The 11,114-nt window shown below is 67.9% G+C and overlaps 1 protein-coding gene across 5 annotated transcripts; it reads right to left on the bottom strand.

Annotated features, from left to right (window-relative positions):
* Window positions 1–490: 490 nt before the first annotated feature.
* Window positions 491–11,048, bottom strand: MKNK2 (MAPK interacting serine/threonine kinase 2). 5 transcript variants are annotated; one of them, XM_036234179.1, is made up of 15 exons: window positions 10,877–11,048; window positions 10,593–10,727; window positions 8,224–8,244; window positions 7,902–7,989; window positions 7,706–7,807; window positions 7,525–7,622; window positions 5,666–5,745; window positions 5,318–5,391; window positions 4,970–5,074; window positions 4,797–4,852; window positions 4,606–4,701; window positions 3,924–4,118; window positions 3,237–3,401; window positions 2,686–2,729; window positions 491–2,409 (listed from the first exon to the last, which is right to left on the bottom strand). In XM_036234179.1, exons 2-15 carry the CDS (start codon window positions 10,641–10,643, stop codon window positions 2,172–2,174), a joined length of 1,413 nt encoding a protein of 470 aa, XP_036090072.1. In that variant the 5' UTR covers window positions 10,644–10,727; window positions 10,877–11,048; the 3' UTR covers window positions 491–2,171. The 5 variants fall into 5 exon arrangements, with proteins under 5 accessions (XP_036090072.1, XP_036090073.1, XP_036090070.1 ...); XM_036234180.1 differs by having other exon boundaries at window positions 491–2,403; XM_036234177.1 differs by having other exon boundaries at window positions 4,797–5,074.
* Between the last annotated feature and the right edge of the window lie 66 nt (window positions 11,049–11,114).

Raw genomic sequence — 11,114 nt, 5'->3', positions numbered from 1 at the left:
CCAGTGCTGGCGGCTCACCTCCTCACTGGGCTGGCATCACCCCCACCAGGCCCGTCACCCCTCGCTGGGTTGGCCGAGGGTGGTGGGGGCTCACCAGGTCCTTTGGGCCCACGGTGGCACGAACAGCCCTCCCACGAGAGCAGGGGCCGCCCTGTGCCCTGCTCACGCCCCGTCCACGCCGTCTACCCAGGGCCAACAGAAGCGCCCACAAACCCTGCACGTGGCCGCAGCGGCATGACTCACAGCAGCCGAAGTGGAACAACCCGTGTCCACAGACAGACGGACGGACACACTCGGCTACCTGCTCAGGGGAGGGCCACTTGGCCACGAAGGGCGGTGCTGACGGGCACTGCCACGTGGATGAACCTTGCACACACGAGGCCCCTGGGCCCCCGGGGACTGCCGGCCCCACCCCCACAGCCCGTGGCCGCCGGACCCCCGGCCCCCGGCCTCACAGCCCTCTCGGTTCAGACAGCAGACGCGGCGCACACGCGTTTCCACGTTTTATTAAATCCTTATAAAACAGAATACAAAATTCCGGCTTTGACAGTTGGTGTCAAGAAAAACTTCTGAGCTGTGTCAGCCCACCTGGTGCGGCGGAGCTAAAGTGCTTGGATGTACTTCCCCCACTTTTAAAAAACGTCTTTTTCATTTTTTTTTACACACCTTCAGCTGAAACGCTGGCGCCCCCTCCCCGGCGGGGCGGCCTGGGGCCCTGGTGCTCATTCACAGTAAGGGCGCACTGTGCGGGGGAGGGGACGGGAGACCCAGCAGTCCCGCGGGACCAGGCCGCTCGCAGCTCAGCTGCCAGCGCAGTGGCCGCGGGCCACTTCTCCTCCGCTAAAGGCGGAGCCGCGGGGTGGCCGCGGAGCCGCGGGGGCGAGGTGCGGGTGGGGCGGCTGCCACCCCGGGTCTTTGGAGAGGCCAGTCCATAGACCAGGCGGGCAGGCACAGGGAGGGGCGTGGGCCCCCACCCGCCACCACAGACCGTATTGATCGTACAAGACTCGGGGGGCTCAGACACGGCGTCTGGGCCCCAACCCACGAGGCCCCCGACATTCAAGTATTCTTTGAGAACAGGGGAAGGAAGTCAACTGTTGTTCTTAAACTAAAGAAACGGGACAAACCAGAAGCCAGACGGCCGGGCGGGGGGAGGGGCCCATGGCAGGAGCGCGGGAGCTCGGGTACGAGGACACCTGTATTGCATAGTGTTTCCCACCCGAGGACTGGGGGGGGGGGGGCGGCCAGAGTCTCCCCGAGCCTGGTGGGTCACGTGACGTCTGACCAGGACGCTGGGGTGGGTGCAGGGGCTGTGGCGGCCGCGTTCCTGAAGTGGGCAGGGTGCACGCTGCCCTTGGCGGAGGGGTCGAGCTGTAGCCCCGGCTGGCAGGGCTTCGGCCATGCCAACCCGGGGGCAGTGGGGCGCAGGACGTGGCCGTGGTCAGACCGAGCCCTGAGAAGGGGCACTCGGGTGCCCGGGGTGGGGGGTCTGTGGGACCCCCGCATTGGCTGACGGGCGCCTGTCCAGCCCCTCCCTCCCAGTTCCTCCTGCGCCCACTCCTGGGTGGGCAGAGCCCAGTGGAGAGGGCCGAGGGGGAGCAGTGCATGCACCCCTGGGTCAGCTGCAGCTTAAGGTCAAGGTTCACAGGAGCCCCGATTGTCAGCTGACAGGCGGTCCAGTGGGCAGCCGTCCACCCCCGCCTGTTCGCGGCCAGGCTCCTACCGGCCACCAGGCTGTCCCTGGGGTGAGGTGAGAAGGAGCAGGTCCACCTGCCCTTGAGAACACCGAGGGCTGGGGAGGGCGTGAGCCCCACGCTCTGGAAGACGGGGCGTCCTCTTGTCCTGAGTCGCGTGGCTGGGGCCGTGGGCGGCAGGGGCCGGTCCCGGTACGTGGGGCCTGGGCCGCGTGGCGGGCCACGCACCCACGTGTGGCTTCCGTCCTCCCCGGGCGCCTGCCTTTTAACACCGTTCGGAGAGGAACACAGGGTAGGAGACAGAAAAAGGAAAAACCCAACAGCAAGAACTTTTATACAAAAAGACCCCCCAGCTGAGCTGAGCGCCTCACAGCTGGGGGGGGCACAGCCCGCTGGTCTCCGGCTGGCAACAGCTTAAAAAACCTTTAGCTCTGAGGAGGGGGGGGGGGGGCTATGTACAGAGGGAGGCGTGGGGGGTCAGGCGCGGTCGCCCACCAGGACCACGGGAGCTGCAGACAGGCTGGCTCGCTGCCGCCGCTGGGCCAGCTCCGACTGGGAGGGCGGGGACAGCCGCAGGCAGCGCGAGGTGGCGCGGATGACCACGGGCTGGCCCTGCCCGGCCTCCCCCAGCGCGCCCTCCTCACGCTGGGCCAGCTGCCGGTTCATGGCGATGGCCTCGGCAGCGAAGGACGTGAGGTCTTTGGCACAGCTGTTCCTGGGGACAGGGCAGGATGGTCACCAAGGAGAGGGAAGGGGTTTTCCCCGTGCACCCCTGCTTCCCTTGGGGCCCCAGGGCCTGTGCAGTGTCCTGGAGAAGGGGCCAGGACTCCGGCTAGAAAGTCCACCTGTCACCAGGTATGAGGACGCCCAGCACCTGAACCACGCGCCCCCTACGACCAGAAGGTTTGCTTCGTTCCAAACACCTGAACATTTCAAACCCTCCAAAACCAGGGGTTCCCCCACCTGGGCCCCAGGACCCCACGGGCCTCACCTCTGCAGAACCATGGGTGTGGGCAGGGTGTTCTCCGGGGCGCACTGCAGGAGACGGGAGAGGGGGGTGGCTGATGGCCAGCACTCCCTGGGGAAACCCTCCCAGGTTCTCCGCTGGCCGCGACACCAGCGAGATTTGGGGGACATGCACCCAGCTGAGGCAGTCTGGTGGAAGGGGGTGTTCCAGGGGACCGATGGCGCTCCAGACCCCCAGCCCCTCCCCTGCCCCAGGCATAGCCCCTCCACTAGCTTGGATCTGGGGGGCAGTCCTTGCTCCCCACAAGGCTCCTTGCTCGGGTGACCACTGGCTGGGAGAAAGGCTCTCGCAGGACCAGTGGGGACAGAGCTGTGCCGAGGCTAGCCGCCCACCTCCCTGCCCCCAGCTGACCCCTGTTGCTGTACCAGACGGGGAGCTGCCCCAGGGCCCTGTGCTAGAGCCGAGAGCAGCTCCCGCAGGCCCCACCCCGCCAGCCCCAGCCAGCAGCTGTGCCTGGACCCCCAGAGGATTCTCGAACCCCAGCTCCGAGCCATCCCCGGCGGGCGGGCACTCACCCCCTGCACCCAGGGGTGCTGCAGGACCTGTGCGGCACTCAGTCTCTGCTTGGCGTCACGCACCAGGAGCTTCGAGATGAGGTCTTTGGCGGCAACGGAGATGTGGGCCCAGTCCTTCTCGGGGAACTCGTACTTGCCCTCCTGGATGCTCTCGAACAGCATGTTCTGGGGAGCACACACGAGGCCGAGGGGTTGGCCACGGCCTCCACTCCCAGGGGACTCGAAGGGCAGTGACACTAAGCGACAGGCTGTCAGGGACCCCTGCCCAGCCCCGTGGCCTGACCTGTGGCTTGGGGCCCAGGTGCAAAGAACCAGGACTGGCCATCTGGACAGCGGGGTGGGGCCCCAGGGTTCTGGGGTCAGCTGGCAGGGCAGGGGGCCTGAAGGGCCCCAGAAGGCAAGGACAGAGGTCTGCGGCTGCCGGCTGTGGAGGCGCCCAGTGGGCTCTGCATAAGCGGGGTCTGGACACAGGGGGCTCCAGGCGGCTCTGGGAGGGCCGGGCTCCAGAGCCTGAGTCCTGAGCCCTGAGTGCCAGGCCACAAGACAGAACCCAGGCACCCCAAAACACTGGCCTCGCCCCACTTCAGCTCCCTGACCCAGCTGCTTGTCTCTACGGTGACCCAGGAAGGCCAGGCCAGCTCGCTGGGGCTGGGAGCGGCGTCCTGGGGGCTGCGGGGGTGGGCGCACCTGGCAGGCCGGGCAGGCCTCCCCCCGGTCCCAGCCACAGTCGCTGCCACAGTGGCCCACGAAGGGCGGGTAGCCGCTGAGCAGGATGTAGAGGATGACGCCCAGGCTCCAGAGGTCACAGCGCTTGTCGTAGATGCTGGCCTCCTCACTGAAGGCCTCCACCACCTCGGGGGCCATGTACTCTGCAGAGCCGCACTGCGGGCGAGGGCGGGGGTCAGGAGGGGAACAGGAGGGGGAAGGGCGCTGCGCCGCGGGACTTCCCAGAGTCACGTGAGGCGCGGGCCCGCCCTGTCACCTGAGCAGAGCCGCTGTGCCCGACAGGCCTGCTGCCGCCAACCACCGGCAGCCCGCGCCGCCCCACCCCCACCTGACTGCGGCCCCGCCCCCGCCCCGCCCCCACCCCGCCCCGCCCAATCAACAGGTGCCGGGAGCCCCGGGACGGCCAACCGGCGGCTGTTGCTAAGCGGAAGCCCCAGTTCCAGGGCGCAGCAGCCAGCAACCCCCCTCCCCGCACCCGGGGTTCCGCAACCAGGGCCCCGCCCCACATCCCAAGGGGCGGGGGGGGGGGGGGGGGGGGGAAGGGGTTGGGGGGGAGTTGTGGGGGAGCGTGAGAGGAGGGGGACTGGGGTGAAGGGGGGTGTAGGGGGGTAGGGGGAGGAGGGCCTTGAGCTCGGGCCCTCACCGGGGTAAGCAGCTCTGGTGTGGAGATGGGGGAGCAGTCCCCGTTGAGCTTGATACCACTGCCCAGGTCGAAGTCGCAGATCTTCACGGGGGACACCTGGCAGGGGCGTGGAGGGAGCAGTGAGGTGGGGTCCCGGGCGTGGGGGTCCCGCAGGCCTGTGCTTGGCTCCAGTGCCCCGCCGCACCCCTCACCTGGTTGGGGTGCTCGCAGAGGATGTTCTCCGGCTTCAGGTCCCTGTGGGCGATGCCTGCAGGGAGAACGAGGGCCGGTGGGTGGGGAGCGAGGCTGGGCGCCCCGCGGGCCAGGGGCTCTGGGCAGGCTGGCAGGAGGGGGGCGGCACCCAGCGCAGCCGCCCGCCACCCACCTTTGTTGTGCAGGAAATCCAGGGCGCTGGCCACGTCCTGCACCACCACGCTCGCCTCCAGCTCGTTGAAGTGCCGGCGCTTGTGGATGTGGCTCAGGATGGAGCCTGGCCACGGGAGGACACAGGAGACGGGAGGGTCACCGTGCGCCCGGGCCACAGCGCGGCACCCACCCCACCGGGCACGGAAGCCCCTGCTCAGCCTCCTCGGGCCAAAGTCTTCAACCTGAGCTGCTGTGTGGCCAGGAAACTCAGACTGCACGAGCCCTCTCTGCCTCGCATGACCCTCTGAAAGGTCCCCCCTGGTGGCCCTTTAGGACCCAGCTGACCTGTCCCCCAGGCCCCACGTACCACCCCGCATCTTCTCAAACACCAGGTAGAAACGGTCCTCCTCCTCGAAGAACTCAATCAGCTCTAGAACGTTCCTGGGGTGGGGGGCAAGACAGGAGTGAGACTTCCTAAGGCCCCAACACACGCCCGGGACAGAGGGGCTGCCCTCCCGCCCGCCCTGCCCGCGGGAAGGCTGCTCCCGGGTTCCTAGGCCTGCACCACTGCACCCTGCTCGGACTACCAGCCTGACTGCAGGTCAAGCCCCAGCACCCAGCACAGGGCCTGGCACAGTGGGTGCTCCTGAAACGCTCGCTGGGGGCGGACAGGCGCCCGGAGGCGGCTTGGGACCCAGCAAGGTGGCCATGCTACCTGTGTCCCTGGCACTGGTAGAGCATCTCTACCTCCCGGAACACCCGGCTCCGGATGTGGCCGGGCTGCTTCTCGATGATCTGAAAGAAGAGTTGGGGGTCACACCCGCGGGGTCGGCCACACTCGCCAGCGCCCGAGGGCCCTGCCGGACGTGCCCGCCCAGTGCCGGCCGCTCTGCCAGCATGGAGCCCTCTGAACCGGAAGGCACGGCGCTCCTGTGGGGACCCAGAATCTGCCAGAAGCCGAGCTGCTGTGCCGGCACAGGCTGGGGCGACGGGTTTCCCAAGCAGCGCCAGGGAGGGACGAGCGCAGGGGGAAGGCGGCGGCGAGGCGCCAGGCCCCCCCAGTGACGGGACGGGCATCGGGGTCTGTCTGGGGCCTGGGGCCCCCATGAAACATCCCTTCAGATTTCAGGGTCCGTCAGGCTGAGCAGTTTCCCTCCACCTGCAGCCCCTCGACCAGGAGACTGATAGCCGCTGTGCCGGCTCCCTACCGCCCAGGCGACGGGAGGGGCCGCAGGGAACCTGGCTGTCAGCCGAACCGTGCCTGCCTGCCCAGCTCCACACCAGTCTGGGTATGTGTCCCCAGGCCCATGAGCCGGGGTGTTTCAGGCCAGCCCAGAATGGCCCCTCGCCCACGAGCAGACACAGCTTCCCAGACCCTCAGAAAGCCAGCCCGCACCCAAACCCCTGTGGCACCCGGGCCCGTTAAAGACTCGAGAGTCTGGGGCCATCCACCACATATGACCCTGGCCAACTTCGCTCCCAGATATGTGCGCCAGAAGGGGCCGTCTAGCTCTTGTTGGGCACCCCTGGGCCCCTCTCACTAGGCGGGTGGGCAGGCTGTCCCCTACCACAGCCTGGGACGGGGACATGGTGCTCCATGGGCCACGTTCCTGTAGCAGGCAGCAAGATCTGGACCTGTGCCCTGGCCCACATGTCCAGTGCTGAGCACCTGTCCCAAAGAGGGCCACAGCCGCCAGGTTCCAAGGCCTCTGGAGACGACGCCCCCAGGCCTATCCCTCTGGAGTAAACTAAATCTCGTCCTGTCCCTTGGGAAGCTGGCTAGGACCCCACTCCACGGAGAAGGCGGCGAGGGACAGCCGGCCCCTCTGAAGTCCCGCACGGTGTGACTCAGGCTGCCCGCCCCGCTGAGCCTTCGTTTCCCTGTCTGTCACACAGTAAGAGGACACAGGCCGCCTGGCAGGGCCCCTCGGAGAGGCTCAGACACGCGCTCGGCGCACAGCGTCCGACCCCCGCCGCCCCCGAAAGCGGGACCATGGCCGCCTTGGTCACTGGACTCCCACCAGGGCCTGAGGCTTCTGGCCAGCCCCGCTCACCAGGGAGCACCTGTGCCCCTCAGCCCAGAGGCAGGGGTCCTCTCAGTGCTCGGCCTGCCCGCCTGGCCAGACCACGTTGGGGCTCACGGGGGCTCACGGGCCTGTCCCGGTCTCCCCCACGCCAAGCCCCTTGGGCCCCGAGTGTGGCACAGCCTTTCCATCTGTAACCCTCGTGAGGGGACACCTGTCGTCCCGGGGACTGGCCTGAGGTCACCCAGCGGGGGAGCATCGGCTCATCAAAGACCTGCTCTCAGCGGCTGCTCTGGCACCAGGTCCCTGGCCACCTGCACAAAGGGCTGGCCTCACAGTCACTCCACGGCCTTGCCTGGACTTGGGGACGCAGCCTAGGCTGACGGAATCCCTAAGGGCAGCCAGGGTCACCGGGCCTGGGCCATTTTTAGACATCGGTTTTCCCCAGCTGCTAGTCCAGGAGCCCGAACGCCAGGTCTCTTCCTCCCACGGCCCTGGCCAGCGCCAGACCCCAGGTGAGGAGACAGGGAGGGAACAGGGCCAGACTCACCTTGACAGCGTACTCCTGGTTGGTGATGAGGTTGACGCAGGTCTGCACCCGGGCGTGGGCGCCCTCCCCGAGCACGTCCTCCTGCAGCTGGTAGACATCTGGGGAGCGGGGGGTTGCTCGGAGCCGCCCTGGGTGGCCCTGCCGCCTCCCAGCCGCCCGCGGCCCCGCCTGCCCCGCGCACCTTCGAACCTGCCCGAGAAGCTGTCCGTGGCCCGGCACCGCTTCTTCTTCTTGCTCCTCTTCTTGGCGTCCGGGATGTCGATGGGCTGGCTCGTGGGCATGTCTGCGCCAGGGCCCAGACGTGAGGCCAGCCGCCCCGGGCTCTCGGGGAACCCCGCCCGCACCCCCGCCCCGCGCGCCCCCCCCAGGCCCCTCACCAGGACGGGCTGGGCACTCCAGGCTGAAGGTGGTCTCCCCGGGGTGGGCCTGTTCTAGGGAGAAGGCCAGCTCGAAAGGACTCTGCCCCTGCAGGGGAGAGGGGAGCGCTCAGGCTCAGGCTCAGGCTCAGGCGCCGCCAGGGCGGCCCCGCCGCGACGACCCGACCTGTGTCCCTGTGGCAAGAGACAAAGCCTGGCTCTGCCCGATTCTGAAGAGCTGGGCCTTCAACCTGCAGGCGAGGTGCCCGGAGCCTCCAGGGAGGAGGTGTGACGGTGTCGGGGGGACAGGAGTGAGTCACTGTGGACGCCTCAGTCTGCTCACCTGCAGAATGGGGACAGCCAGCTGGGGATCAAAGGCACGAAGCCATCAGGGGAGTGAGTCACCGGCTCCAAGGCGGGGCTCCCCGCCGGCCGCCCAGCCTGCTCTCCCACGGCCTCTCGGACTCAGCCCCACCTGTGCAAGGCCCATGCCTTTCTACCTCAGTTTTCCCTCTGTGTTATGGGGTGCGATTGCCCACCCTGCCTTGTGCTGTTGCCTCTCCCATCCCGCCATGTCCCCGGGAGACTCAAAAGAGAGGTGTCCACGGCTCCAGGGTGCATGCTGGGTCGCCCTCTGCCCAGGCCACAGCCTGCGCTGTCCTGGCCACCCCCCACAAATCCCCAAGAGGGTGCCCCTCTAAGACCCAGCGCCCAGCAAAAAATCCAGCCCTGTTGGGGAGGGGACGAGCTCGAGATCACTGCGCAGCCCCCAAGACTAGGGCGAGAGTGCCAGAAACTGCCCAGGGAAAGCAGGCAGCTGGGGGCAAGAGAAACCCCTTAGACCCCGAAAACAGAAGGACGACGGGAAGAACAGCACTCTGCAAAGAGGATGCCTGGGAGGGATGGCGGCAACTTTGCATGAGGCCGAGGCCTCTGAGGCTGGGACAGAGGCCCAGCCAGGCCCCTGAGGAGTTAGCTCAGAGTTAACTCCCCAACCCTGGCGGACCAGGCACCGGGTCCCTGGCGGACCAGGCACCGGGTCCCTGGTGGGCATGGGGTTCCTGCACGCAGTGGTGGCGCCAGTGCTGATGCTGGGTGGCCTGGGTCAAGTCACTGCCCCACTCTGCGCCTTGTGACAGCTGGGGTTGGGGCTCTGACAGGAAAACATCCCACAGAGCGATCTCCAGAATAGCTGTGGAGAGGTCGAGGGACCTGCTCCGCTGGGTGGAGGTCAGAGGAAGAGGCGTGAAGACAGAAAGAGGCCTCCCCACCCTCTCCACAAAGGCGGATCGTCCCCAGGAGGCCCAGGAGGGCAGGGAGGGGAGTCCTCATCCACCCGCCCTGCCCATGCCCCTGCCCCTGCCCCCTGAAGGGTCCGGCTCCACAGGGACAGCAACCAGAGCTCTGATAAGCCGCCGGCCTCCCGCCTGGGAGAAGGAACCCCACGGTGGCCACAAAAAAGTGATTAGGATGAAGCGTGGAAGTAAAAAAGCTGCCTTAAACTTGTGGGCCCCCTCGCCGCCCCAACACGCCGGGCCAAGCCCTTGATGGAGAAGAGCTAGACTCTGGAGGTCACCCTGTAGCCAAGATTCCCTGTCCGGCACCACTCCCCCTCCCCTGGAACCCACGCAGTCCCACCTCGGCTGTCGGGGAGCCTGCAAAGGCAGGCCTTCAGACCTGAGCAGTGTGGGCGGGCCAGGCCTGGGGCTGGCTGCGGGCCTCCAGTCAGCAGGCCTTGGCAGGAGATGGCTGGAACCATCCAGAAAGTTTGAGTTGGCTTTGGCCACAGAGTGGGTCCTGCGCGCTGACCCTGTCTCAGCTCAGGCACAATCCCAGGGGGTGACAGACCACCGCCAGTGATGTCTCCTGCCACCCCCTCCCACCTAGCCCCAGACACCTGGATGCCAAAGGGGCAGCCAGGATGACAAGCATGTGGGTGGGCCGGGGCCTGGCTGGTCAGGTCTGAGAATTCTACCCCCAACAGTCTCAGCTGGCTCCTCCCACCCTGGTGCTCCTCAGCTCCCCAGGTCCTGCCTCCTCTACAGGGCAACAGGTCCCTGTCCAAGGAGGCCCAGGGCAGCCATTACATAACGCGGCAGGCGGGGTGGGGCACCGCTGACATCACCGCGTCCCCTAGGCCAGGCCCCGTGGGGCCCCTACCCAGCACCTGCCTGACCGCCCCAGACTTGCTCATCAGAGTCCAAGACTCGGCAGCTGGGAGGCCACTGCAGGAACTTCCCATTCCGGCAGGAAACAGTGCTTGGGCTGAGGACGTCTGGGAGGTATAGGGTTGGGGGTGCATCTAATCAACTCCCCCATTCTGCACACCACCTAGGACATGAGGTGGTCTGAATCCCTGCTTCCGGTAGCTGGAGAAAGACCCCTCTCAGGGAAATGGGAGACATGAGCGGGGCCTGCTTAACCCCCAGCACTGTACATCGGCTGGGGTTTGCAAGGAACACACTGGCAAGATGCCCCTGGCCCACCTGGGGTTTCTGGAGGAAAGCCCCCATGGGCGCTCCGGCGCTGGAGATGAACTAGACTGTGAGCCACTGACACCCCGCTGGCGCGCACACAGCCAGGGCAGCGCCAGGAACAGGGCAGGGGGTGGGCGCGAGCTCTGGCGGACCCTCAGGGCCGCCTGTGCGAACCCCCACCGGCCAGTCGGGTGGTCCAGCCCCGGGGACCCCCCAAAACCGATCTGGCCCTCACCTTGAACGAACGGTGGAAGCCCTGAAGTTCGGCTGTTTTCTTCTGCACCATCTTCTGTCCGGGCCCCGCCAGCGGGGGAGGGGACGCAGGGCCCGGGGGGCGGCCCGTGGGCGGGGGGCGGCCGCGGAGGGGACCCTGCGGGCGGGAGCAGACAAAGGAGGGCTTGAGTGGCCACGACCGGCGCGACGAGAGCCCAGGCCCAGACCGTGAGGCTCCGTGAGGCCCGATCCCCGCGCCCAGATCGGGGCTGGGCCGGGTCGGGCCGGGGTCGCGGCCGCACTTACCGGGGTCGGGCTCGGGCCGGGACCGCAGTTCTGCCGCCGCCGCCCGAGACGCGCAGTCCGGACCCCGCTGCGAGGACAGCGCCGGGAACAGCGACGACGCCGCCGGCACCGCCGCCGCCGCCGCCACCACCGCCGCCGCCGCCGCCACCGCGGACGCCCCCGCCTGGGCCGCTGCCGCCGCCGAGAGGAGTCGCGCGCACGGCGCCACCGCCGCCTTTATGGGCCAGGCCAGACCCCG

Source organism: Rousettus aegyptiacus, unplaced genomic scaffold (genome assembly GCF_014176215.1).
Source record: "Rousettus aegyptiacus isolate mRouAeg1 unplaced genomic scaffold, mRouAeg1.p scaffold_m13_p_16, whole genome shotgun sequence".
NCBI lineage: Eukaryota > Metazoa > Chordata > Mammalia > Chiroptera > Pteropodidae > Rousettus > Rousettus aegyptiacus.
This window is presented reverse-complemented; position numbering and strand designations above follow the sequence as displayed.

Excerpts from the sequence above, each read along its gene's own strand:
- MKNK2 (XM_036234177.1), bottom strand. The coding sequence starts at position 10,643 with ATGGTGCAGAAGAAAACAGCCGAACTTCAGGGCTTCCACCGTTCGTTC. Across the intron at positions 5,075-5,317 it reads GTTTGAGAAGATGCGGGGTG|GCTCCATCCTGAGCCACATC; the intron begins GTACGTGGGGCC and ends TCCCGTGGCCAG. Across the intron at positions 2,730-3,236 it reads AGCACCCCTGGGTGCAGGGG|TGCGCCCCGGAGAACACCCT; the intron begins GTGAGTGCCCGC and ends CGTCTCCTGCAG.